The sequence below is a fragment of the Furipterus horrens genome, unplaced genomic scaffold (genome assembly GCF_987537825.1).
Source record: "Furipterus horrens unplaced genomic scaffold, mFurHor1.1.pri manual_scaffold_1, whole genome shotgun sequence".
Taxonomy (NCBI): domain Eukaryota; kingdom Metazoa; phylum Chordata; class Mammalia; order Chiroptera; family Furipteridae; genus Furipterus; species Furipterus horrens.
The window spans coordinates 112,209,025-112,236,720 of record NW_028327171.1 but is presented as its reverse complement, the minus strand read 5'-3'; the positions used below and the strand labels follow the sequence as shown (position 1 = coordinate 112,236,720).

The 27,696-nt window shown below is 45.6% G+C and overlaps 1 protein-coding gene across 6 annotated transcripts in view; it reads left to right on the top strand.

Annotated features, from left to right (window-relative positions):
* BDH1 (3-hydroxybutyrate dehydrogenase 1) overlaps positions 1 to 27,369 on the top strand; it is a 61,682-nt gene extending 34,313 nt beyond the window's left edge. For 5 of the 6 annotated variants that reach the window (XM_090278586.1, XM_090278579.1, XM_090278562.1 and 2 more), the window contains exons 5-7: positions 18,548 to 18,689; positions 25,102 to 25,254; positions 26,584 to 27,369. In XM_090278586.1, coding sequence (XP_090134712.1) covers positions 18,548 to 18,689; positions 25,102 to 25,254; positions 26,584 to 27,053 — 765 coding nt within the window. In that variant the 3' untranslated portion in view covers positions 27,054 to 27,369. The remainder of the gene's footprint in view (positions 1 to 18,547; positions 18,690 to 25,101; positions 25,255 to 26,583) is intronic. The other variant, XM_090278572.1, reaches the window with a different exon arrangement.
* Positions 27,370 to 27,696: the final 327 nt, after the last annotated feature.

Sequence of the window (27,696 nt, the reverse complement as noted above, 5' to 3'; positions counted from 1 at the left end):
AAATTTGGCAAAATAGCAGGGTACAAAATAAATATACAGAAATCTAAGACATTTCTGTACACCAAGAATAGAATATCAGAGATAGAAACTAAAAAAAAAAAAAAAAAAAAAAAAAAAAAAAAAAATCTTGTTTACTATAGCAACAAGAAAAATAAAATACCTAGGAATAAACTTAACCAAAGAGATCAAAGACCTGTACTCGGAAGACTATGTAACACTGAAGAAAGAAACTAAGGAAGATACAAATAAATGGAAGCAAATACCATGTTCATGGATGTAAAGAATCAACATTAAAATGTCCATACTACCCAAAGCAATTTACAGATTCAACATAATCCCTATTAAAATACCAATGACATATTTCACAGACCTAGAACAAATACTTCAAAAATTTATATGGAACCAAAAAAAGCCCCGAATAGCCAAAGCAATCTAGAGACAGAAGAACACAGCAGGAGGAATCAGAATACCAGACATCAAACTATACTACAAAGCCACTGTGATCAAAACAGTATGGTACTGGCATAAGAACAGAGAAACAGATCAATGGAACAGAGTAGAGAGCCCAGAAATAAACCCAGGACTATATGGTCAACTAATATTTGGGAAAGGGGGAAGGAGCATAAAATGGAGTGAAAATAGACTCTTCAACAAATGGTGCTGGGAGAACTGGACAGGGACGTGCAAAAAAATGAAACTACACCACAAACTTACACCACACACCAGAATAAACTCAAGATGGATCAGAGACTTAAATGTAAGCCATGACACCATAAAAGTCCTAGAGGAAAACACAGGCAGGAAAATTTCAGATATCCCATGTAACAATATTTTCACTGATACATCTCCTAAGGCAAGGGAAATAGAAGAAAAAATAAACAAATGGAATTACATCAAACTAAAGAGTTTCTGCTCAGCAAAAGAAAACATCAGCAAGATGAAAAGGAAACCAACCATATGGGAAAACATATTTGCCAATGATACCTCAGATAAGGGATTGAGCTCCAAAATATATAAAGAACTTACACCAAAAAGACAGACAGACCAGTTAAAAAATGGGCAAAGGACCTGAACAAACACTTCTCCAAGGAGTATATACGGACGGTCCATAAGCATTTGAAAGAATGTTCAACATCTATAGGCATCAGAGAAATGCAAATTAAAACCACAACAAGATACCACTTTGCACCAGTCAGAATGGCCATCATCAACAAATCAACAAACAGTAAGTGCTGACGAGGATGTGGAGAAACGGGAACCTTAGTGAACTGTTGGTGGGAATGCAGACTGGTGCAGCCACTATGGAAAACAGTATGGAATTACCTCAAAAAACTAAAAATGGAACTGTCATTTGAACCAGTGATTCCACTGCTAGGATTATACCCGATAAATCCTGAAACCCCAATTCAAAAGGGCTTATGCACCCCTATGTTCATAGCAACGCTATTTACAATAGCTAAGTGCTGGAAACAGCCTAAGTGCCCATCTGTAGATGAATGTATTAAAAAATTGTGGTACATTTACACAATGGAGTACTATGTAGCAGAAAGAAAGAAGGAACTCCTGCCATTTGCGACAACATGGATGGAACTAGAGAGAATTATGCTTAGTGAAATAAGCCAGGCAAAGAAAGCATAATACCATATGATATCACCTAATACAGGAAACTAATGAACAACACAAACAAACGAACTAAATAGAACAAAGAACAGAATAACAAGTATCAGGGGGGAGGGGGGAGGAACAGAAGGGGGATACGTAAGGGAAGGGTTTAGTCAAAGAACACATAGAAATGAATCATGGACATGGGCAACGGGGGCAGCGATATGACTGTGGGAGAAGGAGTGGGCTCAGTGGGAGGGAGCAATGGGGGAAAAATGGGACAACTGTAATTGAAAAACAATAATAAAAAAATAAGTAGTGTTTATAAAAGTAGAAAAGATTAATAAGGGAGTGGGACAGGTTAATAAGGGACTGGGAACAGTTTATAAGTATGTGGAAAGGGTTTATAAAGCCTTAAGATATACATAAACACTAAAATAAATGTAAGATTCCTACTTCGCAGATTTTCACCTATCGTGGGGGCATATAGAACATGATACCCATGATAAGTGAGGGAATACTGTATCAGCAAAAATTTTACTATGTAGGATATCTGAGATTTTCCTGCCTATATTTTCCCCTAGGGCTTTTATGGTGTCATAGCTTCCATTTAAGTCTTTGATCCATCTTGAGTTTATTCTGGTGTGTGGTGTAAGTTGGTGGTCTAGTTTCATTTTTTTGCATGTCCCTGTCCAGTTCTCCCAGCACCATTTGTTCAAGAGGCTATTTTCACTCCATTTTATGCTCCTTCCCTCTTTGTCAAATAGTCTCATTCATTCTTATTGATTTAATTTAATTTTGAAACATATAAAACATAAACAAGGCTCTAAAGTCAAAATTATTTTTAAAAGTATGCTTTGAGTAGTGTTACTTCCCCACCTATCTTTAATACTCCATTCTTTAATTGCTCCCTTTTTACACACATGTTTGCATACTGCATATACCCTATTACAATTAAAAATACACTTAATATATCTTGGAAATGACTCAATATGAATTCACAGAGATTTTTCTCATTTTTTAAAACAGCGCTATAGTACTCTACTGTGTGGGTGGACTGTAGTTTACTCCACTAGTCTCCTATATATGAGCATTGTTTTTCAATATTTTGCAATTACAAATAAAGTTACAATTAATAACTTTATGCATATGTATTTTTTGTATTATTGAAGGGTTTCTCTTTAAGGTAAATTCCTAGGAATGAGATTACTCGTAGGTCAAAGGGTTAAAAAAAAATCATCATTTTAAGAGATATTTCCAAATTTCCTCTATTAGGGGCTGCATAATTTTATATTTCCATAAGTAATGTATGAGCATACCTGTTTTCACATAATTCCACCAAATGAATGTGCATCAAGCTTCTGATTTGTACTGATCTTATAGGTGAAAAATGTATCTCAGTGTAGTTTTAATTTGTATTTCTCTTATTATGAGTCCACGCTCCTGTTCTTTAAAGGCATGACCAAGGAGTTACATAGATATCACCTGTGCTCTCACTCTATTCGCCAAGATTATCACATGGCTTTACCTGACTGCTAGGGAGGCTGGGAAGTGTAGTGGGTATTCTGAGACAATACGTACCCTGTTTAAAGTCAGATGTTTTACTATGATAGAAGAAAGAAAGCTGGGCGTTTGGGACAACTTGCTGCCTCTGCTCAATGGCTGAGACACTTTTCTTTATTTTAAGGTACAGTAGTCCCTTGCTATATCGCGGTTCACTTATTGCAGCCTCACTGTATCGCGGGATTGTTAAAAATATAATATTTAATTATTTATCGCTGATATTTTGCTGTATCGCGGGATTTTGTGGTACTGTGTACGTATGTTGTTAAAGTTACGTAGGTTTAAGAGTGTAGAATAAATGTAAGGTTCCTACTTCGCGGAGTGTCTGGAATGTAATACCTGTGATAAGTGAGGGAATACTGTAATTGGAACCCAGGGAAGGAATATTTTAATACTAGGTTTAATATCTGTAAAAACAATATCTGTTCAATGTAAAAATTTCTATGATCCAAAAAGGTACAAATAATAAAGTAATTTGCATTGCCATGGTCTGAACATATTTCCAGATCAGAGAAGCGTTTATTTGTCCTTTTAATTTTACTTCTTTTTTTTTCAATTATTTTTATTTTTCTATTACAGTTGTCCCATCTTTCCCGCATTGCTCTCTCCTACCCTGCCCGCCTCCCCCCTCTCCCACAGTCAATCCCAACCCTATGGTCCATGTCCATGGGTCATTTATACTAGTTCTTTGACTAGACCCGTCCCCTACTTTCCCCACTTTTCTCCCTCTGCCCTCCCCTCTGGTCACTATCAGGCTGTTCCTTGTTTCCATGCCTCTGGTTCTATTCTTCTCATTTATTTGTTTTGTTTAATTTTTACTGCTTTTGAATTATGAAAGTAATACTTATTTGTAGTAACATCAAACAATACAGAAATAGATGATGCAAAAAAATGGTCTCTTAAGTTCAGTTTCTTACCCAAAAGGAACTAAAATGCATGTGTGCACATTATTTGTGACTTTTGCTCTTATAAACAAAGACACATATCTTTGCATATTTTCAATAGTAATTCTTAAGAAAAATTTGTAGACTTTAGATTTTATTCAAATCTGCCTAGTTGCTCCCCAAAAGGCTGTACCAATGCCTGCTCCCTCTGACAGTGCATGAAGGAGCTTGTTTTGGGAGGGATTTGGGGGGTGATGGGTGTGGCATGCTTGGAGCTAGGTTCTCTGAATAACATGGACCTGCCAGCAGGCTTGACAGGAGCTGTGATGCCACAAAGCATTTTGTGCTTTTAAAGTACCTTGTCTATATGTCCAGTACCTGTACCATTGTGTGGTTGTTCACTGATACAGGCGGCTGCACCTGACTCCAGGGTGCAAGGCAGACTGTTCAGTGTGCAGAGGAAGGAGCCTTTGAGACAGAGTCAGGGCCTTGAGTTCTAGTCTCAGATCAGCCACTAACCCAGGGACGGGCAAACACTCCCTGGAGCCCAAGTCTACTCTTATAATAAGAGAGTTGGATTAGGTAATCTTAGGTCCTTCCACTCACTGTCCACTTATGTCTCATGGAGTCTACCTCTTGACTATTTTGATGTCATGGTCTGCCTTTTCTGGGCAAGAGCTAGAGAAGGCAAAAGTCCCTAGGGTTTTAAAAAATGTGTATCTACTTCTGCCTGGTATATCATATTAGTTATGCAAAGCAGAAAGTGGTCAGATCCACCAGAGACTATGATCACATTTCATAGGAATTAAGAGGGGAGATTAGTCTACAGCCTGGTTCTGAGATGTTAAACCACATGATGGAGTCCAGCTGCCTCTGTACCCAGACACTCCACTGGCCCTTAGTCAGAGTTTCCCCTCCTCTTGTGCTTCAGATCTCAGTGCCTCAGGCCAGCTCAAGGGCTTGGCTTCAATAGACCTCTGCACCCTCTACATCACTAGCTCCTCGCTTTCTACTGGATCGTTTTGTCATGCATGTGCTCACCCCACCCCCATATACTCTGTGTACTACTGGCCCATTTTTCTGCTTCTCTTTGTAGAAAAATACTCCTAGCAGCTTGTTTGTAGTAGATGTTTTCACTTTTGTACTTTCAATTTTCTTTTCAACCCACCTGGGTTGGTTTTTTACCTGTACCACTCTATTTATTAATTTATTTGGCAAATATTTATTGAGTACCTATTATGAGCTGACAAAATTCTGTGATGATAAAGCATATAGCAATTCAGTGAAAAGTTCTTGCCTTTGTGGAGCTTACATGGGGGGAATAGTGGGGAGAAAGGCAAGGAATATGGTAAATAAGTAAATTGCTTTTCTGTGGGTTGATAAAGGCTATGGAGAAAAATAAAACAGGAAAAGAAGAAGGAGGAGTGAATGTGATAGAGGAGGTGTTCAGTTTTAAAGAGGGAAGAAAGGTGACAATGGAAGGATGTGAGGGAGCGATCTTGAAAATATCTGGGGAAGAGGGGACAGCCAAGCCAAAGGCCCAAGGAGGTGTGTGCCTTGTGTGTTAGAGAAACAGCAGGAGGCTTCTGTGGCTGCAGCCACGTGAGGGAGAGGGAGGAGTGTGAGGGGGGAATGGTGGGGCAGGTAGGGGAATATAAGATTTTATATAAGAGAAGGAACAGATTTCCCCTCTCTGGAGTCATAAGGAAGCTTCCATGGGCCAAAGTGCTGTCTAATCGCCATCTGGAAGAGTGGAGGCGGCATATCCAGACACTGCCAGTAGTCTGATGTAGCTGAAACCCCATGCCCTTGTGGAAGAAGAGGAAAGGAACTGGGAAAGGAGGTCAGGACCGGACCAGGAGGGGCCCTGAAGGCCTCAGGCACAGCTTTTATCAAGGAGGCCAGAAGTCCCCATTTCACCAGATCCGTTGATCACTTCTCAGACCATGTCACACTCAACCCATCAGCAGACTGACCAAGCTACTCTTATTTATAACACTTTATTTCTTGACTTTGTGTACACCCTGCTCCCTTGATTTCTCTCCATCTTCTCTGCTAGCTCCTCTTGCTGTTTTTCCTGTAGCTATTGCTATGCCCCAGGCTTGCTTCTCTCGTCACAGAGTTTCTAATACATGTGACAAGATGCCCATATGTGCCCATATAGTTCACTCGGTTGGGTGTCATCTCAGAGTTTGATTCCCGATCAGGGCACATGCCTTGGTCATGAACCCAGTCCCCTGTTGGGGTGCGTGCGAGAGGCAACTGATCAATGATTCTCTCTTACATCAATGTTTCTCTCTCTCTCGTCCCCCCTTTCTAAAAATAAATTTAAAAAATATTTTAAAGTATATTTTATTGATTACGTTGTTACAATAGGTCTAATTTTTTCTCCTTTGCTCCCCTCCACCCAGTAACCCCCTGCCCCCAGCAATTCCACCCGCTTAGTTCATGTCCATGGGTTGTGCATATAAGTTCTTTGGCTTCACCCTTTCCTGTATTATTCTTTTTTAAAAATGAATTAATTAATTTTTTATAACAATAAAAAATAACAATTCCCCCCTATCAGACGTAAGACCCTTTATAATCTTATAAAGGACAATGGGTGAAGGTTCAAGCTCCTCTAGCTGCTTCAAGCTGGACATGGTCGTCGTCCTACCTACCCTTGGGTCCAGAAATCCCTAATAAGAGTGGGGGTGTGGAGGGGAGCGTGGTCTTCCCACACGGGGAAGGATCTTGCAGACTCCAGGTCAGTTGGCTGTCCCCGGACAACGGCATGCTTGGTTTAACAGGCTGGCATCCTTGCTGTATTCTGGGGGCAACAGATTTGGCAACAGGGTTAAAAGGCATCATTCAGTCCATAACCACTAGATGACAAAAGGCAGGGATTAATTTTTCAATGTTCCACATTAGGGAAAAGAAGGGCTTCTTTGGAGGAAGGTGTGCTAGGCACATCACACCTGTCCAAAACCCTTTTGCCCACTATACTTAGTTTGGGCTGAGGGAAATATTTTAGGTTCCCCCCCCCTCCCCAGATCTCTTTCTGTCCAAGCTATTGAGATAGAAGAGAAAAACCAGTTTGAAAAGGTGCTCATATGTAACACATGCTGAGTGTCATACATCCTGCCTTGAGGTACTAGACAACTAACAATAAATGCTGAGACCTTTCTGACAGGATTAGCCCATTACCCGCCTCACTGTTGAAATAAAATGAGGTGGAGGAGGTTGAGAGGTTGTGTTACGGCTACATAGGCGAGATTGAACACTCTGAAGCGGTGTATAAAGTTAAGCAAAGGATTTTTAATATTGGCCAGGAGTTGGGCAGACCCTGAGCAGGTCTCTAACATGCTCCAACCTCCAATGGAGTCTAAACGCTGGGTTTTTATACTGGTGCAGTCTCTTTGTTTCTTCTTTGGCGGGAAACAGCCTTAGGAAGAGGGGGCTGGGCAGGACTGCAGGAATGTCTTGGCAGTAACAGGAACAGAAATTCGCAAGGCTAAAGGTTATCTTCGACGGCAGCATAGCTCTTCAGCCAGGGACGAACTCCCTGTGAGGCAATTTATTTTCAAAGGGCTAGACATTCTGCAAAGCACAACCTTCACAAATGTTATAAACCAGACACAAGCAAGCAAATGGGAGGTGATAGAGGCTGAAGTCCTTTTAGCTTGTAAATCACTAATTGCTATAACACTCCTTCTTACATTCCTTTTTCCAAGGCCTTTTAGCAAGTCCTTGCTACTTCTTACAAAGAACATTTAAAGCCCTTACATACTTACATATTGAAACTTTTTACAGGGAATATTTGGTGCCCCTACATAATCCCCCCTCTAGTCCCTGGACTAAACCTATTAGGGACGTCTAGGGACTATAAGTAGGGTTTTTAAACCCTGGTTTTCAGGAGGGGCTTAGTAACAAGGATAAGGAGTTGGGTATTTATAATGCTAGCTTTCAGGAGCTGCAAGGAAGAAATTAAGTTTTCAGAAACAAATGATAATGAGTATACAACATCCCAAAACTAAAAGGGACACAGCAAAAGCAGTCTTTAGAGGAAAGTCCATAGCAATACAGGCCTACCCAAAGAGGATAGAAGAGCTCCACACAAAAATTTAACCCCACAGCTACAAAAACTAGAAAAACAATAATAAACAAAGCCCAGAGCAAGCAGAAGGAAGGAAATTATTAAGGTTAGAGCAGAATTAAATGACACTGAGACTAAACAAACAACTTAAAAGATTAACAAAAGCAGGGGCTGGTTCTAGGCTTATAAAGAAAAAAAGAATCCAAATAAACAAAATTAGAAACAAAAGAGGAGATATTATGACCGATAACACAGAAATACAAAAAATTGTAAGAAATTACTATAAACAACTATATGGCAAGAAACTTGACAACCTAGATGAAATGGACAAATTTCTAGAAACATATAATTTTCCAAAACAGAATTAAGAAGTAGAAAGTCTTAACAGACCAATAACAAAGAAGGAAATTGAAACAGTAATCAAAAATTTCCCGGCACACAAAAGCCCTGGACCGGATGGCTTTACAGGCGAATTTTACAAAATATTTAGGGAAGAACTAACTTCTACCCTTCTCAAACTATTCCAAAAATTCAAGAAAAGGGAAAAATTCCAAACTTTTTCTATGAAGCCAGTATTACCTTAATTTCAAAACCAGGTCAAGACATAACAAAGAAAGAAAACTACAGGCCAATATCGCTAATGAACATAGATGCTAAAATTCTCAACAAAATATTGGCAAACAGGATCCAGCAATACATCAAAAAGATTATACACTACGATCAAGTTGGATTCATCCCAGGGACACAAGGATGGTTTAATATTCGCAAATCAATAAATATAATACATCACCTAAACAAAATGAATGACGAAAATTACATGATCATATTAATAGATGCAGAAAAAGCATTTGATAAAGTACAACACCCATTTATGATGAAAACCCTTAGCAAAATGGGAATAGAGGGAGCATACCTTAACATAATTAAGGCTATATATGAGAAACCTGAAGCCAACACTCTACTCAGTGGACAAAAACTGAAAACATTCCTTCTGAGATTAGGAACAAGATAAGGATGTCTACTTTTTCCCTTTTTCCTTTTTTTTTTAAACAGTGTTGGAAGTTCTAACTACAGCAATTAGACAGGAAGAAATTAAAGACATTCAAATTGGTAAGGAAGACAAAACTGTTACCACTTGCAGAAGACACGATAGTATACATAGAAAACCTTACAAACTTTACGAAAAAACTACTTGACCTAATAAATGAATTTGACAAAACAGCAGGGCACAAAGTTAATATTCAGAAATTAAAAGCGTTTCTATATACCAACAAAACATTAGAGATAGAAACCAGAAAAAAAATTCCATTTACTATAGCAACAAGAAAAACAACAGTATTCAGGAATAAACTTAACCAAAGAGGCAAAAGACCTGCACTCGGAAAGCTACACAACCCTGAAGAAAGAAATTAAGAAAGACACAAATAAATGGAAGCATACACCACATCCACGGATGGGAAGAATTAACATTTCCAAAATGTCCACATTATTTAAAGCAATTCATAGATTCAATGCAATTTCTATTAAAATACCAGCAACATATCTCACAAACCTAAAGCAAACACTTACAATTTAATTTAGCAGACATTTGTTAAGCACTTGCTATGTGCCATGCATTGTAGATTCAATGATTAATAAGAAGAGCAAATGGAATGTTAGCAAGATGATGGAAAACAAATTTCCAGACCCTTATGGAAACATTAAATTAACAACTAGGAACTGACTAAAATAAGTTTTTACAGCTTTGAAAACTAGTCAAAGATTAATAGCAATTAAGGAAATGACCAACAAAGAAAGCACTACATTCAAAATGATAGAAAATTTTATGGCACTGTACTTATTTTTGCCTTACCCTTTTTTTTCAATGTAGTGCAGTATACTTGGGAGGAATTAGCCTAATTCCCAGTTTTTTTTCTTTTCTTATAAGGAATGTCTGAAGCCCCTGTATAATTCCCCTCCTTAGACTTAAGACCTTTTATTTTATAAGAGGACAATGGGCGAAGGTCTCGTGCTCTTCTAGCTGCTTCAAGCTGAACATGGTCGTCGTCCTACCTACCCTTGGGTCTAGGAATTTCTAATAAGAGTGGGGGTGGAGGGGAGTGCGGCCCTCCCTTATGGGGAAGGATTTTGCAGAGTCCAGGTCAGTTGGCTGTCCCCGGGCAGCGGCATTCTTGGTTTCCAAGGGCTGGCACTGTTGGACAAATTGACATCCTTGTCATATTCTGGAGGCAACAGATTTGGCAACAGGGTTAAAAGGCATAATTTAACCCACAACCACTAGATGACAAAAGACAGAGATTAATTTTTCAATGTCCCACATTAGGAAAAGAAATGGCTTCTTTGGAGGAAGGTGTGCAGGGCATGTCACACCTGTCCAAAATTCTTTTGCTCACTATACTTAGCTAGGGCTGAGGGAAATATTTTAGGTTTTTCCCCCCTCTCAGACCTTTAGGCCCTTTTTGTCCAAGTCATTAGGATAGAAAAGAGAAATAAGTTTTAAAGTGAAGCTCACAGACTACCCCATACTTTACCAACCCAACCACTTAGTTCAGCCAAACCGTCGAGTCTTAGGAGGAGGCACTGCAGATGGGCTTCTTAAGTGAGGCCTATAAGTACAATTACTCAGGTAATGAGATCATAAGCTTATGCCCTGTGAAAACAGAAAGAACACACATGTTAATTCACACAACACAATTCACAAACCAGTCTCCAAATCGGAGAGACTGTCTTATTGGGAAGACATCCAGTTGCAAGGCACTTGACATTCTTCTTGCCTGTAAATTAAGCATCCTTGATAATGTCACAGACCTGGTTTAACATTTAAGTGAAGATAAACTTTATAGACAGTTAGCTGCACTGAGCATTGCGATTTTCCTTGAGTCACGATTTTTCTCCTTAAGATTACCCTCCTTGTTATTAAAGGAACTGCATTAAATACAGTTTTAATTTAGCCTGTTTATTTGCATAAACACAACAAGAGCAGTGATTGACCACATATGATTTTTAAGTCTACTTTGCTGGAACTTATACAAGGAACCTTCATGCTGACTATTAGTCTGCCCACTAGGGCACAGAAGCTGAGCCACACACCTGCCATTCAGCCTTGCCTGTAAACACCTGCTTTTTCCAAGTCCTTTGGATTTTTCATTGTGCCTTGAGGTTCCTTCTAGCCATTTTTCAGGAAAGCAACCTTCGTTCCTTCCCTGGAAAGACTGCCATGAACCGCACAACCAACCAAGGTGTCAGGCCTTTTTTCTCATGGGCTTTTCTTAGCTTCAAAAGTTAAATCCAGTTCCTTAGGGCTTCCTGGTAACAACCAGAGCCTAAGCATGCCTCTTTCAGGCATATTATTCCAGTCAATGTCTTGGTTAACAATACCTTTATTAACAACTGGTCTTTTTAGTTTTATGCAAAGAAACCTAATGTCATTACTTACTTCTTTAAATTGCCAAATTCTGGAGGGATCAGGTAGGGAGAAAAATATACAGTGTGAAGGAAAATCCTTGTTCTTCTAATATTTACTAAAACTGCATTTCCATGCCTTACACCTTCTTTTGTTCACTTTCCTACATGTGAAGTTTTCTTTTTTTTTCTTTTTAACTCTCTCTGGGGAACCTCAATTTTCCTTTCAGATTATATGGCTAATACCAATACAGAGAATTCTAGACCTTTTCTAGGTCCCCAATGGCTAATGCCAATTCCAACACAGGGAATTCCAAATGACCTTTCATAGGTCCCAAGGCTAAATGCCAATACAAAGGTACAGTAACCATACAATTAGACCACAAGTAGTTGAGGTTTCCTTTCCCCAGGTTTAAAACTTTCACAACCTTTCTATACATTTTTATGACTTTCCACAGACCTTCTGCAACATTCACAAACTTTCCATATATTTACCCATTCAGATTTAACCATAATCCATTTCCAATTCTTGTTCTTTTCCACACTGTAAAGGACTCTACTCAAACTCAGTATTTAGCAGCTAAAATTTCCCTAGATTTATAGATATTCTGCAGTTTTCTGAAGCTTCCTGCTTCTTCTTCTTCTCTAACATACACTTTTGAGCTTTCCTGAGAAGTTTTTCAATTGTTTTATTTGGCCTATTATATTCTATTTAGGATTTTATTGGGAACCTTTTGTTTGGCCAGGACAATTCCCTGACCAGGAGGATGCTTGCATTTTTTTATATTCTTATAGCAGCCCACCTGATTATTCCTCTTTCTTTCCTATTGAAGAGGATGTCTAGAATGGACATTAGTTTTATTCATGTGTAACAACACTTTTCCTTAAGATACAGGCACATTCCCCCTGCTGAAGCAGTGAGGAGATTGAAGGCTCTTTAGTTACAGCTTTAGAGGTGTTGCTGATTGGCACCCAAGCAGCTTGCACCAGTTTAAAGAGCGGCCTGAGTTTTAAAAGTGTCATTTTTTTTTTTTTCCCTCCATGTTGGAGAGACAGACATTCTGCTGTTTCTGTAACCTGTAGCAAGGGGATTAGACGGCTGCTTCGCTAGCAAATTTAACATTGTCCCTCCTTGCAGCTCCAGCAGGGAGTATTCAGATGCAAACTGTATTGCTAGAAGTTACCTGGGGTGGAAAGAAATGCTGCAAGCAAGTTCTCTGGGGAAATTTTTAAGGAGCCTCATCCCTCTGGCCAGGGCTACAAGGCAGCAGGAGACAGCACAGAGGGTCCTAGGCTTATTTTTTGGGGGGGACACTGCCCATATTGATAGCCTTGGTTTTCCTGTTCCCCATTCCCCTCTCCTGCGCCTGCAGCTGTTTGAGAGATAGCAATTTGATCTGGGAACCAGGGGCCTTCCCAGATTACAGAATATGTGAAACTAACCCACGTTTGTTTGGCCTTCACTAGCCATCTGCAAGATAATACCTTTTTTTTTTCTTCTTAAAAAAACACTTTTCCCTTAGAAGTGCAGAGCAGGAGCCACTCTTTCAAGGCACAGCTCCCTCCTGCCTTGCTACTTCCCCCAATAACACTCTCCCTTCTGCTTGTTGCATTTTTGCTTCGCGAGAGACACCATTTTACACTTATAATATTTAGATTTAAAGTACTCCCAAGGGGGGGGGGCTATCCGACCCCAAAAGCAGGCCACTCTGACCTACAGAATGTTTCCAGGGTGCCAGAGTTTATGAAGGGATTTTGTCCCCGGAACTTGGGGAAATTCTGGAGCACACAGTCAAGAACTGTGGGTGCAGGCTTAGACTGGCGTCCCCTTATGTTGGCTAACGTGACTGCTACAAACATGCACTTAATTTGGATTACAATTAGGAGCTGGAACACAAGGCACAGGAGCAATTCCCCCCTCACGGCGCAGACAAACACGGGCTGGGAGCTCCCAAAGGAAGCCAAACAAATGTCCGCTTGGCCTCTCCTCCTGCGAGGCTAGAGCCCACTCAGACTCCATAGACCGAAGTTTGTGGAGGCACACAAAAAGGAGGAAATAACTTTTTTTTTACTTTAACCTTAACATTCACTCACACATTCACTCAGAGGTTAAACAATCCCACCCAAACCCCGCCTAGGCTTCTGAGATTAGATGAACAGCATCGGCTACAGGCAGCAGAACCCCAAAACCAAAAGAGCTCTATACAATCCAAATGAAGCTAGCCAAGCCGGCTTCAACAAATTCCCTGTTCGGGAATATGTACCTCTGCGTCCAGAGGACAAAAGAGACCAAGTCTCAGTGGCAGTGGCCCAAGTCCGCTGCCCAAATGGGTTGCCACTCACCTGTCGCCGAGGCTGTCCTCTGTCCTTTGCTTACTCTAGACTGGGCCGTCAGGGCTTCTAGCAGCTCCCGAGTGTCTCCTGAAGGCGCAGGGAATTGCTCCCAATCAGAGCTTGCGGCCGCTGTCCTGCCACACGTCAGCTAGACACACGGGACCGCACGAAGCCCCGGGGGCTCACCGAAGGCGGCACCGCTTTACAGAGGCATCTCGCTGGGGCCTCCAAAATGTTACGGCTACATAGGCGAGATTGAACACTCTGAAGCGGTGTATAAAGTTAAGCAAAGGATTTTTAATATTGGCCAGGAGTTGGGCAGACCCTGAGCAGGTCTCTAACATGCTCCAACCTCCAATGGAGTCTAAACGCTGGGTTTTTATACTGGTGCAGTCTCTTTGTTTCTTCTTTGGCGGGAAACAGCCTTAGGAAGAGGGGGCTGGGCAGGACTGCAGGAATGTCTTGGCAGTAACAGGAACAGAAATTCGCAAGGCTAAAGGTTATCTTCGACGGCAGCATAGCTCTTCAGCCAGGGACGAACTCCCTGTGAGGCAATTTATTTTCAAAGGGCTAGACATTCTGCAAAGCACAACCTTCACAAATGTTATAAACCAGACACAAGCAAGCAAATGGGAGGTGATAGAGGCTGAAGTCCTTTTAGCTTGTAAATCACTAATTGCTATAACACTCCTTCTTACATTCCTTTTTCCAAGGCCTTTTAGCAAGTCCTTGCTACTTCTTACAAAGAACATTTAAAGCCCTTACATACTTACATATTGAAACTTTTTACAGGGAATATTTGGTGCCCCTACAGTTGAAAAGAGATGTTAGTGTGCTGTGATATTTTCTACTGGTCTCAAGTAAATTGAAGTCAGTTTCAAGAGAATTCCTTGGAGAGCTTACCATTTGTGCCCTGGAGTCTGAGGCCATAGAACGGAGTGTTATGTTTACCAAAAGAAGTTTAAAGGCCCAAGATAGAGGCCGGAGTGGCTCATCTGGAAGCAGAGCAGAGAGATGCACAGGGGAAGGGCTGCCCTATCTGAACAAGATGCTGCTGCCTGAACCTGATGTGGATAATGGGGAGAGCTCCTGGAGTCAACTTAAGGGGCACCTGCCCAGTGAAACTCCTAGGGGTCCACGTGACCCCGACAGGGGTGCCTCACGGAAGTCCGGCTAAGGGAGAAGATGCCCAGCTGGAGGAGGGAAGGGCACAGGAGTCTCCAGTGGAGGGGTATTTGCAGAACCCACCAAAGTGCACCAGGGAGGGAGGACCTACCTGGGAGGGCCCCCCTCATGCACCTGCCATCCCAGGGCACCAGCAGCAGACAGCAATGGCAACACCCTCAGAAGCCTACAGTTTGCTCCCTCATCTATCAGCCCCTGGGTCTAAACTGGGAGGGTCTGAGACTAAGGAATAAGTGAGGAGAAGGAGCTAGAACATAGTGAGAAAAACAACCTCCACCCCTGCTACCTGGTGTCACACACTGGCTTCCCACAGTTCTGCAGGCCTGGGACAGGGAAGACTCTAAAATGGATACAAATTTGAGAGTTTGGGTTTTCAAACCAGGCTGGGCTGGAGTTATTTGAGTAGTAGACTGAACTGGACTCTATACCAAAACAAAGAGGCTCTCTATTATCTGAAAATGAGTGAAAATGCTTTCAGATTTGCCTGAAATTTCATCCAGTGGTGGAAAAAATAGCTACAGATGAAGCTAAATGGGTTAGTGAAAGAAGCGGGTTTACCAATAAACTAGTTACACAGGCACCAACACAGCAGCACCGAAAGCTGGTCTCTGCGCAGCAAGACAGATGTGAACAAAGACAAAAACCCTGGAGCCAGGGAGGCACTGCGACCCAGGCAGTGTGATTTGGAAGGGGGTGTAGTCTGTAGCCCACAGGCTGAGGGCAGTCGGGAAAGGTTTCCTTTGAATAGCTGAGGGTAAACCGAGAGTCCCTTTCCCTGATAAGGTGGCTTCAGGAGCAGGATGTGGAGGCTGCTCAGAGGCGGATGAGGACTCCTGAGAGGTATGTCAGGCGAGCAGAAGAGAGGAGGATCTGAATGCTGACCCTGAGGCCGTGAGCAGTTTCCTTTGAGAGAAAGCTCTCAGCTGCCAAGCTACCAAACCAAGCTCTTATGGACACCCGGGCTTGAGGTGAGGGGCTTCCTCTAGGGACTGCAGGACCATTGGCGCCATGCTAGCTGGAAGCACAAGGAGAGGTCTGGGGTGGCATCCGGGAGTTGCTGAAGATGGCAGCAGGATTAACCAAGTCCAGGAAGAGGAAAGGACACTTGGGGACCTCTCGTGCACCTAAGCTGGAATCTGTCCTCTCAGAAGTTGATTTCCGCAACCCCCTGAAGACTTAGATTTCTTGGGCTCAGCTCCAAGGGGCATTTGAGGAGCCATGATATGAAGACTGCATTAAAACAAGATGTGTTTTCCTGGTGCCTATGTGCTCTGTGTGGAAAAGAGGTGTCTGGACCTGAAGATGGCATGCCGGGGAATTCTGTGGTGAGCCCTCTGTGGGGATGGCAGCAGAAACTCCAGGCCTGTGGATGGAACACCTGACATATCCTTTGGGAAGGTTGGCACATCCAGGGGCTTTCAGAGCCAAGCCTTGCATGAATCGAGCCTCACACCTGGCTGCTCTGTGCAGAGGTGGTTCTGGGTGTAGCTGCCATTCCTGGTACAAGGGTGGGCAGAGACTCAGGAGTCATGTGTGTTGCTTCTTTAGTAGGGCCGCTAGTGTGGGGGGCTTCCTGGAGAGGATGGCAATTTAGGGGTGGAAGAGACCTTAGAGGAGGGGGATCAGCCTGACCTCCTATCTGACGCCTGGGTTTCCTCTGCACCACGGTCCCCGCCCTGCCCCAACCCCTACCTCCACCCTCATTGTCTGAACACTTCCTGGGCAGTCCCTGCCATCTCCAGACTGTGAAAGTCACTCCTCATTTCGAGCCCAGTTTGAGTTCTTGGCCCTGGTTCTGTCTTCTGGGCTGCATAGGACAGGTCAGCTCTCTTGCCATCATGTTCTTCCTGAGTTTTCTCTCCAGAATGATATCTCCATACCTTTGGCCCCATTTGACATGGTTTTCTCCTCAGTTTCTCTGACAGTACAGCCCTCTGACAGTGAACTCTAGTCCTGGGGTTTGGGTCCGCCTAGATCAAAGCACTTATTCAAGACTCCTCCTAAAACAGAGCGAACTTTCCACTGACATACTGACTATCCCTGTGCTTTACACTCTAGCCCTCGCTTCAGTGCTGGCTGTATGTACCCCGGGCCAGGCCCGGGCTGAGAGTAGGCATTCCTCTTACCGCTTTCCCCTCTGGCAGCTACTCCTGTCCTCTTGTAAGATGCATCACTGTTCCATCGCCATTGAGAAAATCACTGCCAATTAAATTATGACTGACAGTGTTTAATTTTCACAGCATTTGTAGCTCATGCCTATTGTGAAAAAATATGTCATAGAATAGATGAAATATGATAATACAACCTGTCTCGTAATGTGAGTGAGGACTAATGTCAAGTGCTTAGCACAATGTGAAGCACAGTAAACACTCAATAAATGATACCTTCTTTTATTCAAATCCTCCCACAGCTCACCACACAGACACTGCCCACCTCTCCAGCCTCCTGTCCCATAACTTCCTCAGGGGCCCCGATCCTGAGCTGTCACTGCCTTTGGAAAGCCTTCCTTGCCCGCCCCACCTTCTGTTCAGCCTCCCACCTTTCACAAGGTTTCCTGCAGCATATACTCCTTGTACTGTTTGCTTACTCACCTGCTGCCTTCCCTAAAACGTGAATCTTTGTTAACGGGGACTGTTTGTTACTCATTTCTTTGTCTCTAGTACTTAGCCCAGGGTGGAACATTATAGAGGCCCAAGAAATGTTTGCTGAGTGAGTGATACTTGTCTCATGTGTAATAATACCCAAATTTGCATAATGCTTTATCATTTAACGGGTTTGTAAAATAACAGTTTCCTCATTCTGTTCACCTGAGCAGGTCAGGACAGGTGGCAATGTCCTTAGAACTAACTGTGGCTGGAAAACCTGGGCACCTGTTAAGGGATGCACCTGAGTGCAGAGAGCCTGGTTAATGACTGAACTGGTATCAGAGCCTGGCCCTCGGCTTAGAACAGAGGTGGCAAACTGGCAGCATGCTGGTCACATGTGGCCTGTGGATGTGCTTTGGCCCATGGCTTTTTTTTTTTTTTTTTAGAAAACCCAAATAAGTTGCCAACACTTAAAAAATTAAGAGATTTCACACAGAAATCCCAATTACAAGCATCTGTTAACCCTGGGCTTACATGCACAAGTGGACAACAACTAGCGGGGGCTGAGAGGCAAACCTTGTGCTCCACTCCTGAGAATCCCCCTCCTCATCATGTGATACCCACATGCCTGGCCCAGGTAGGTATTGAGTTTGCAACCTCTGCTTAGAGACGTGATCCTGCCAGTGAGGATTTAGGAGCTCTTAGTTATGTCTATGGCACTTAGCTGGGTGCTTGGCACATCTTCAGTGCCACCCCGTACTGGTGGAGCAGGCTCAGGTGGGCCTCTAGAGACCACTGCCTCAGTTGTTAGTAGTCTAGCCCCAGGCTTAGACAGGGACTCGGGGCCAACTCCCCACCTTAGGCCTTGTCCTCATCCTAGAGGAAGGAGGGTGAAGCAGCTTCTCTCTCCTCCCCAGGACAAAGGGGATGTTGGAGCCAAGGAACTGGACAGCTTGAAGAGTGATCAATTGAGAACTGTTCAGCTCAATGTCTGCAAAAGTGAGGAGGTGGAGAAAGCAGTGGAGATCATCCGCTCGAGCCTGGAGGACCCTGAGAAAGGTAGGGGGCACCTTGGGGCAGCGAAGCACTGCACAGGAGCCCTTTCTGAACATCATCCTCTCTTTGCTGGTATCCTGCCAAGACTACTTTCTTTTACTGTCCAGACTCTTGCACAGTAGGAGGAAGTGGGTTGAATGAAACACTGCAATCAGGCAAGGTGAAATACTGTAAAGCCAAAGGTGATTTCAGAATCTACTGGTGTGATGAATGGATGTGCTGTGCTTCAGGTCAGTTCAGACAATGCCCATGGAATGCCCACTTAGGGCCAGCTGGTGGGCCTATGTGTTGGGAACACAAAGATGACTGAGACACAGTCCCTGTCTTTGAGGACCTCACAGTTCATTGGGGGGCTAAACCAGGTGATTTTCATGTCCCCTCTTGGGGAGCAGCACAAGACAGAGAGAGATGTAGCCCAGCCTTGGGGTGAGGTGGGAAAGGGGTCAGTTCAGGCAGATTGTGGCAGTGTGCTGGGAAGGGCATTCCAGGAGGAGGGAAAAGATGGATAATGGTGGGAAGCACACAAAGTGTGCCAAGGAACTAAAGTCAAGGGTGAAGTCTGGTGTAGGTGGTCGCAGCAAGTGAAGTTGGGAGGGAGCTTGTCCAGGGCCTGGAGTGCCAGATGAAGGAAGTGGCCGCTCCCTTGAGGGCAGTGGGAGCCACTGAAGGGATTTCCTGAAGGGAATGACCTGGTCAGACTTGCGGAAGCTTGCTCTGGGGGCTGTGGTGACAGTGCGGAGTGGATTTAAAGGGACAACATATGAGTCCTGAACTAGGGCAGTGAGTATTGGGAAAGAGGAGGATCAAATTCAAGTATAGAGAAGGCACAGCTGGCTGGACTTGGTGACCAATGCATGTGAAGATGAGGGAGAGACAAGAGGTCTCTATCCTGGACACCTGGTTCCCCCTCATGGAGGACTGAGGAATGTGGCAATGCTGAAATGCCCAAGGGACACACTGGGGGAGTATCTGGGCTGGAGATCATGTGTCCAAGGTTGGAGGTGAGACTGGGAGTGGGGGAAGTGCAAGGAGGGTCTGCTTGGGAATGTGAGCGATTAGGTACCAGAGAAGGAAGGGAAAGAGACAACTGTCACAGAGGTTGGGTGCAGCAGCCTAGAACCCAAAGAGACAGAATGTTTGGGGGACAGTAGCCAACAGGGGCACATGCTGCAGGAAGTTCCCAGTACATGATGACTCAAGTGTCCTCCGAGGTCAGCCCATGGAGGGCCTTGGTGGGTGGGGCCCTGTTGTACAGCAGAGGGGAGGGGACGCCATTCATGGAGAACACAGCGGTGATGGTGCTGCCTAGGGAAGCCAGTATGGTCTGCTGACTTCATCTATGACATTGACCTTTGAGCTTCCTCCCAACAGCCCAGGCAGAAAGAGCATGCCTCATTCAGCTCTCTGCTTTCCCCCAGAACGGAGTGGGGACAGCTCTCATGAGCAGTGGCTTCAGTTGCTGGAAGGGAGGAGGGACGGGGGCGGGGTGACCAGGGCCTGTGCTGGGCTCTCTGCTGGGCACTGTCTGTCAGGTGGACATGCTGTCATCCCCAGCACCCACCTTGGCAGCTCCTGTCCTGTGTGGGTATCAGAGCTGTGTCTCCTTGGCAGCCCAGTGCCATCCCCATCCCATAGCAAGCCGTTCCCAGGCCTCTGCTCTCTGAGGAGAGGCCTGTGACTTCCGGAACATCTGTTTAGTAATTAACAGGCAGTCCAGGACTTCTATCCCGTTAAGAAAGGCTGAGTGGGTCCCACTGGGACGATTACCAGTTGAGAGGGTGCAGCCTGCTTCACCCCCTCTTCAGTGGTAAATCCTTCTCCTCTCTGCCTCCCCTGGCAGCTGGGATGCTGTCTTCATAAACTACTAGGCAGGAAAACAGCTGCAGTCAGCACCATAAAGCCACTTCCTTACGGCCTGCGGGTTTGTAGTGGTTTAAAATGCCCATGTAAAGGAATCATCACTGTAGAACTGAGCATAGAATGGAGCTGCACCAGGTCTGGGGGCTGCTCAGGTCCCTGGTCCTTGGTCCCTTACCACCCGGGCAGAACTACCTCCATTCCCTGTGTTGGTCCAAGCAGGTAGCCTAACCAGCAAAGGCAGAGTGAATCCAGAGCCACGAGGGGGAGGCGCTAAACCCCTGCCCTTGGGTGGTGCTCAGACCCCAGTACCACTCTTGATGCATAAACCTTTTCCTCATGACCCATTCTGGCGAGGTTGATAAACTACTCAACATGACCTTACTTAACCAAAACTGCATTTTGGGGGAAAATATTTGAAGATTTTTAGGTCGAAAAAGAAAATAAACTGTTAGAAATATGTTTGTACAGGTGTCCGTCCGCCCCACCGCCCACGCCGCCCCTTCCTCCCAGCAGTCCCCTGCCCTCTCCGGGGCTGTCTCCCTGGTGGGTGAAGCAGCTCTAATTCCCCCCTTCTCTGGCAATGCTGTCTCTGAGCTCCAGGTGGCGCCCTCCCAGAATTTTCAGACCTGCCTGTGGTTCTTAAAGGGGTGGCGGCTTCTGACTCACCCTCTGCCCAGGCAGGAAGCTCCCAGGAGACAAGCAGAGGGCACATTTTTATGGCATGTTTGGTGCTCTTCACCCTGGTTCTATGGAACGGTTGCTGCCAAAGCCAGGGGAGCCTGCCTCAGGGGGTGAGATGAAGTGGATTGTCTGATTAGAGCTGTCGGCCAACTGCCACCAGCTGCTTTGCTCCCCAGCGGGACTCCGAGGGACCTGCGACTCCCCCTCCAGGGAAAGACTGAGTGCGTGGGCCCACCGGCAGGCTGTGGGCATAATCTGATCTTGAAACCACTCACCTCACAGTCAGTAAACATGTATTGAGTACTCGCTGAGCACCAGAAGGGGTCTGACCTGGCAGGAGGAGTTTGCCAAGTGGAAGATGGAGGTTCATGGTAGAACCTGTGAGGAATCATGATAGCACTGGGGACCTTATGCCATGGGCAAGGAAGACCATATTGTCTGGATACTGTTGGTCTGGGAGTGAGAAGACTGGCTTTTCTCTGAGCTTCACCTCTCACTAGAAGTGTGACCTTGGGATTGTATATTCACCTGTGTGGGCCTCAGCTTGCCCATCTGTGAAGTGGGAACGATGCTTTGCAGTTCAACCAGTGCTCATGCCTAGATCTGTCTGCTGCTCTCAAACTGAGCGTGGGGGAGCTGCACAGAGCCAGGAAGCAGCAGAGACAGGAGGGGCCATGATGTCAGAGGAACGGCAGGCTGTTCAGGCTTCAGGGAGGCAGAATACTTGAAAGGGAGTGGGTGGGAGGAACCTGGGAAGACTTCACATACTCCACTATGGAAAGGAACTGTCTGGGCAGGAAGTAACTGACAGAGGAGACTCTGGATGAAGGGGTTGGATCAGGATGGAGATGTAGAAGAGAAACGAAGACAGGGAGACCTGGGAGCAGCTTCTCCCGCAATACAGGATGGAGGTATAACAAGGGCCCAAACTATGCCATGGAAACAGGAAAGAAGACACCACAAAGGAAGCCAATGACAGCATACAGTTAAGCATGAGGTCTGTGTCCTCGCACAGACCCAAGTGCAAATTCTGTCCTACCATGTGCTATCTGGGGGGCACTGAACAAGGCATTTCACCTCTCTGAGCCTCAGTTGCCTCATTCAGACATTGGGCAATTTAATTTCTACTTTATAGGTTGGTGTGAGGATCAGGTGAATTAATAGATGCAAAATGTTTAGTTCAGGGCCTGGCTGTTGTCCTTTTGATCTTTATCAGTAATGTTAGCAGTACTCATTAGATGGGAGGAGAAATGAAGGAGCTGGAGGAGTCAAAAATGAAAGTGGAACTATAAACAAGGAGGAGTAGGGTTGGGCGCTGGGAACTTGATATACTGGTGTGGTTAGGGTGAGGTGGGGACCTGTGGGACGTTCAGGTGAAAGTGACTGTCAGTAGGAGGAGACTAGGGTTAGGAGAGAGCCATGACTGCCAAGGGGTAAACGGGACGCCTCCCGCAGAGGAGTGATGGGGCTGCTGCAGGAACACAGCTGTCACCCAGACCAGCAGGGATGTCGTGAGTTTACTCAGAATGTTGGCTGAGGACCCAGAGATCTTGTGGGCCCACAGCTATCACTGATCGAGTCCGCAGAGCTATCATCGTCCAGGAGCAGTGTGCTTTCACAGGTGAAGTTCAATTAAACTTTTGGATATCAGTGTCAGATATAATTAATGTTAGATGGAAAAAAGATTATTTATTTTAGGCTGTGTGATACTGTCCCATATGAATTGAACACCAAGCTGCTGGGAAATTCCATGAACATAAAGAAACTGAGGCTACCTAAGCACTGAGTATTATTTCAGAAGAGGTGGTCTAGGACAGAACACTGGAGGGTCACCTGTATCTTAGTGGGGCAGGTAGAAGAAAGGTGGCAGGGCGGATGGAGGAGACATTTGGGTTTTATTGATGCCAAAGGAGGAGTGAGTGTCAGAGCCATGAGTAGTGCTCACACTGTGGAGAAATGGAGAGTGAAGACGGGGTGGCGTCATCATGTGGCACCCTGGATACCCTGGAACAGTGGTAGGGCTGGGACCCAGACTGCCAGGGAGATGGGACGCCAGAGAGCTAGCTTGTGTTCCCAGAAGCCTGGCCACTGAGGGAAGGGGAGCAGACAGGAGCATGAGGGAGTAGCATGGTTAAGAGAAGGTTTTTTAGGATATGGAGACATGGTATTTGTGTTCACCGGACAAGCACTTATGAAGCACCTAATGTGTACAGCGGTGAAGCAAAGGAAATAGGGGCGATGGAAGAGTTAAAGTTGCAAAAAGGAGAGAGGATTGATGGCTTACCATTAGGAAGGTGGAAGGTGAATTGTCAGCCTTGGCAAGTGGTGAAAGAGGCCTCTGAGGAAGAGGGTGGGGAATGAGTCTGGAAATTCTGCAGGGCTGGTGGGGGGAGGGTCTGCCCCTGGGGGGTTGTAGCGACTGAGTCAATGCAAGGTCACCAGTGAAATGTGAGAGCAGAGGTTTTAGCTCTTGGTGGGTAGTGGAAGTGAGAACTTGATGAGCACTTTGTTAGCCAGCAATTTCCTTTCCCTAATAAACATCCTTAATTTTCCATAATTGAAGGAGAAGGCATCAGAGGTCAGTTGATGAAGCTTTAACTCGGGTAACCAGAAGAGAAGCAGCTAGAGTCCAATTACTCTGTCTTTTACACAAAGTCCATATTAGCTCAGAAGGCAGGTGAGGCCGGAGTTCCCACAGGCAGGGCACAGCCAGGGACGGCAGCTCTGCCCTGCGGCTGTGGCACCCGGGAAAAGACTGGGGCTTTCATGGGCACTGGGCGCTGAGCCCTGAGGGTTTCCACAGCGAAGAGGCAGGGCCCTATTCTGTCCTGAGTCTCTAGCCCATCCAGTCCCTATACCCCAAAAAACAGAACTCAAAGGGGGGCCCTGCAAAACATAGCTGCCTCCTCACAGCCACTTACCCCAACTGGGCTCTGCCTCTAACTCACTGGGCACATGGAGGCCAGTCCTTTCTCCTCAGGGCCTCCGTACCCCTAGTTGTGAGATTAGTTATCAGACTAAGTGACCTCCAAGGAGTGTTCTAGCACCAGCGTTCTGTTTCTATAAAAGCCAGCTGTCCCTTTGCTGGTCTTATTGGAAACAGTCAGCCCACGTATGCCCGGAGAGTGTACATTTGCTCCAACCCTGCACTCAGCGCCATGGAAGCACACAAATCTGAAGGGGGTTCTCTATCTGCAAAGACCAGGCAAAGACACATGGGGTATTGATGAACAGGTTACTGGGTCACAAGGGTTTACCACATGATAACCAGCAGCTGCATATGGTTCAAAGAAGGGAGGTCAGAGCATAGAGTCATTGTTAGGTGGGTCTCAGCATGAAGCAGGATTGGGGGCCCCACCTGAGATTAAGGTTTGGCTGAGCCTTACTTGCTGTGTGACTTTGGACACTGGGTCACCTCTCTGGTCTTCCAGAGGGGCTTGGCCTAGAAGACTTCTGAGGTTCGCCTGGCTAATGGCAAGAGGGAGAATGCCAGTGAAGGTTCAGAGGCAGGAATAGTACACAGGTGCCTGGTGCGGAATGTGGGGACAAGACTGGCTGGGAAGCAGTGGAAGTGTGTGAGGTGAGGTGGGACTCCAGGCTGGGGCCGCCGGCAGGGCTGGGTCACGATGGGCCCAGAAGCTCCTTTAAGGCAGAAAAAAGATAAGGATTGGACCATCTAGACTGAAGGGAGGGTTACAGCCAGCACAATCTATCTCCTGTTTTCTTTGGTGATTTTAAAAGGTGTCCCCAGAGACCTGGGAACATAGCTGGCAAGTCATGGGGAAAAAGGATGCAAGTGGGGAGGAGAATGGGCTGCGGGCTGATGGGTGATCCAGCCCATGAGGTGACCTCGGTTCTGTACCTTCCCATCCAGGCTTGTGGGGCCTGGTTAACAATGCAGGCATCTCAACGTTCGGGGAAGTGGAGTTCACCAGCATGGAGACCTACAAAGAGGTGGCAGAAGTGAATCTCTGGGGCACAGTGCGCATGACAAAATCCTTTCTCCCCCTCATTCGGAGGGCCAAAGGTGAGTGGGAAAGGGACCTCCCTTCTGCCCCCTGGACCTGCCCCATCTTTTCATCTTTGCTCAGGATGGGAGTGGGTCTCAGCAGATCCAATATCCGCAGCCCAGTGAGGCTGAGCACATGACTTCCAGGGGCTGGTGTGACCTGTGGGTGGTGGTGAGCGGAGGTGCCGTGGCCCGGCAGGTTGAAAAGATGTGTCATTTTCCAAAGGCAGGGCAGGCGAGAGGTCAGTAGTCTCTGGAGCAAAGGCTAAAAGATTACAGTGGTAATCCCAGTCTGGGAACCTAATCTAGAGAACCAACCACCCTTGTGTACAGAGCTTTGTATATATCATAGTATCAGTAAAGGTGTGGTTAAGTAAATATTGCTGTATCCATGCTATGTGTTACTATGCAGTACTTAAAAAACAAGACAATTGTGCTAGTAAGTAAAATAATAATAATAAAATTAGGAATTTGGAAAACAGATAAAATGCCCAAACCGTGTTAGCCAAACGTAAGCAAACCACCTAAGAAGTCACCAACTCAGATGTCCTCCCTAGAACAGCAAACAATTATGGCAAAAAGGGGAAGATACACATGATCTGTCCCAAGGTCCCAGCAATGACAGGGTGAACCCACAGAGCACCCTAGGATTTTAGAAGAACCCTTCAGTGATTTCCAACTTAGCAGTTTCTGAAAGAAGCCTCCCCCAGTGCCCAGGATACTTCTTGGATGCACACCCAGTTTAAGCAGGTGCCAGGTCTGTCTGGATGGGTCCACCTCCCCCCTACCACCCCCAGGCTGGGCCTGTGGGAGAGCCTTTTGGAGTCATCACTCTCTCCCAGTGCTCAAGACTCTGCCCACATGTCTTAGCCCTGAAGTCAGGTTCAGAACCCTGCCCTGTCCTTGCCCACCCCCACCCTGCTTGCCAAGAGAGCACTGCCTGGTTGCCAGGTGATAACATTTGGGGGGAAGATACAATGGGAGAATGTAGGAGGTGAGACACAGTTTAGTTGTGTGTTGTCCATTATCCTGTGCCCTCCTGGGATGCAGGCCTGCTTCTCACTCATTTCTCCTCTCCCGTTCTGCCTGGCACAGCTGGCTACCTGGAAAATATCAGGGATGTTGATGCTGCTGTGTGGGCCTGAGCTGGCCTTGACTATGAATGAGAAGGCCATCTGACCTTGGGTGGTGCAGAAGGCTGGGCCCGAGCCTGGCAGGCAGCAAAATAAGTATCAGAGGCCAGGAGGCCAGATTCTAGCCAAGTCTCTGGGAACATGACAGGCCTAGGCCCTCTGCCCCACCAGGCAGTGCCTTCTGAGCAGGTGCTTACTGTCTTCCTCTGTATAGGCCGCGTCGTCAACATCAGCAGCATGCTGGGCCGCATGGCCAACCCGGCCCGCTCCCCATACTGCATCACCAAGTTCGGGGTGGAGGCTTTCTCTGACTGCCTGCGCTACGAGATGCATCCTCTGGGTGTGAAGGTCTGTGTGGTGGAACCTGGCAACTTCATCGCTGCCACTAGCCTCTACAGCCCTGAGCGCATCCAGGCCATAGCCAATAAGATGTGGGACGAGCTGCCTGAGGTGGTGCGCCAGGACTACGGCAAGAAGTACTTTGACGAGAAGATCGCCACCATGGAGACCTACTGTAATAGTGGCTCCACTGACACATCCCCTGTCATCAATGCTGTCACCCATGCCCTAACCGCCACCAAACCCTACACCCGCTACCATCCCATGGACTACTACTGGTGGCTTCGAATGCAGATCATGACCCACTTGCCTGGAGCGATCTCCGACAGGATCTATATACACTGAAGCATTTCCAGCTGGCCTCCATCAGGAGCCCTGGTGGGAGGGATGAGAAAGGAGGAAGGGAAGGAGGAAGGAGCTTGTATAGTCACCTCTTCATTACCCACTTGTGGCTTGTCCACCATCCCAGGAGGACCCCACTGTCAGCTTTAGTGTCAAATGGATTTGTGTGCACACTGAGTGGCTCGGGCCTCCTCAGTGGGGTTGCAGTGCCCCTAAACCTCAGGGCAGACATGTTGCATCTGTCTTTTTGGAGTTGATTTCATACACAGATTTTTGGGAAACCTCTTTATATTAAAAACAGTTTTATTATAAAATAGAACCCAAATCCTTTACATTTTTAAGCCAAAATCCCCATTCAAAAAATTTATCTCATTTGATCCTCAAGCCAGCCTCATGAGTAAGGGAACAGATTTTTTCTCTTTTGTACACAAAGAATTTGCAGCCCAAATTGGATATGTGAAGAATTCTTTTAATGCTTATAGGTCATGTGTTCCTGTCAGTGCTATAGGAATGCTTCATATTTTGTGCTCCAGGGTGCTCTGGACACAGCTGAGTCTCCTCTGAGAGCTCTGTGACTTTACCTGAGCCTTACTTACCATTTACCCATGGTTCTCCTCTCTGCATGCCCATGGTGCTGGTGTGTGTG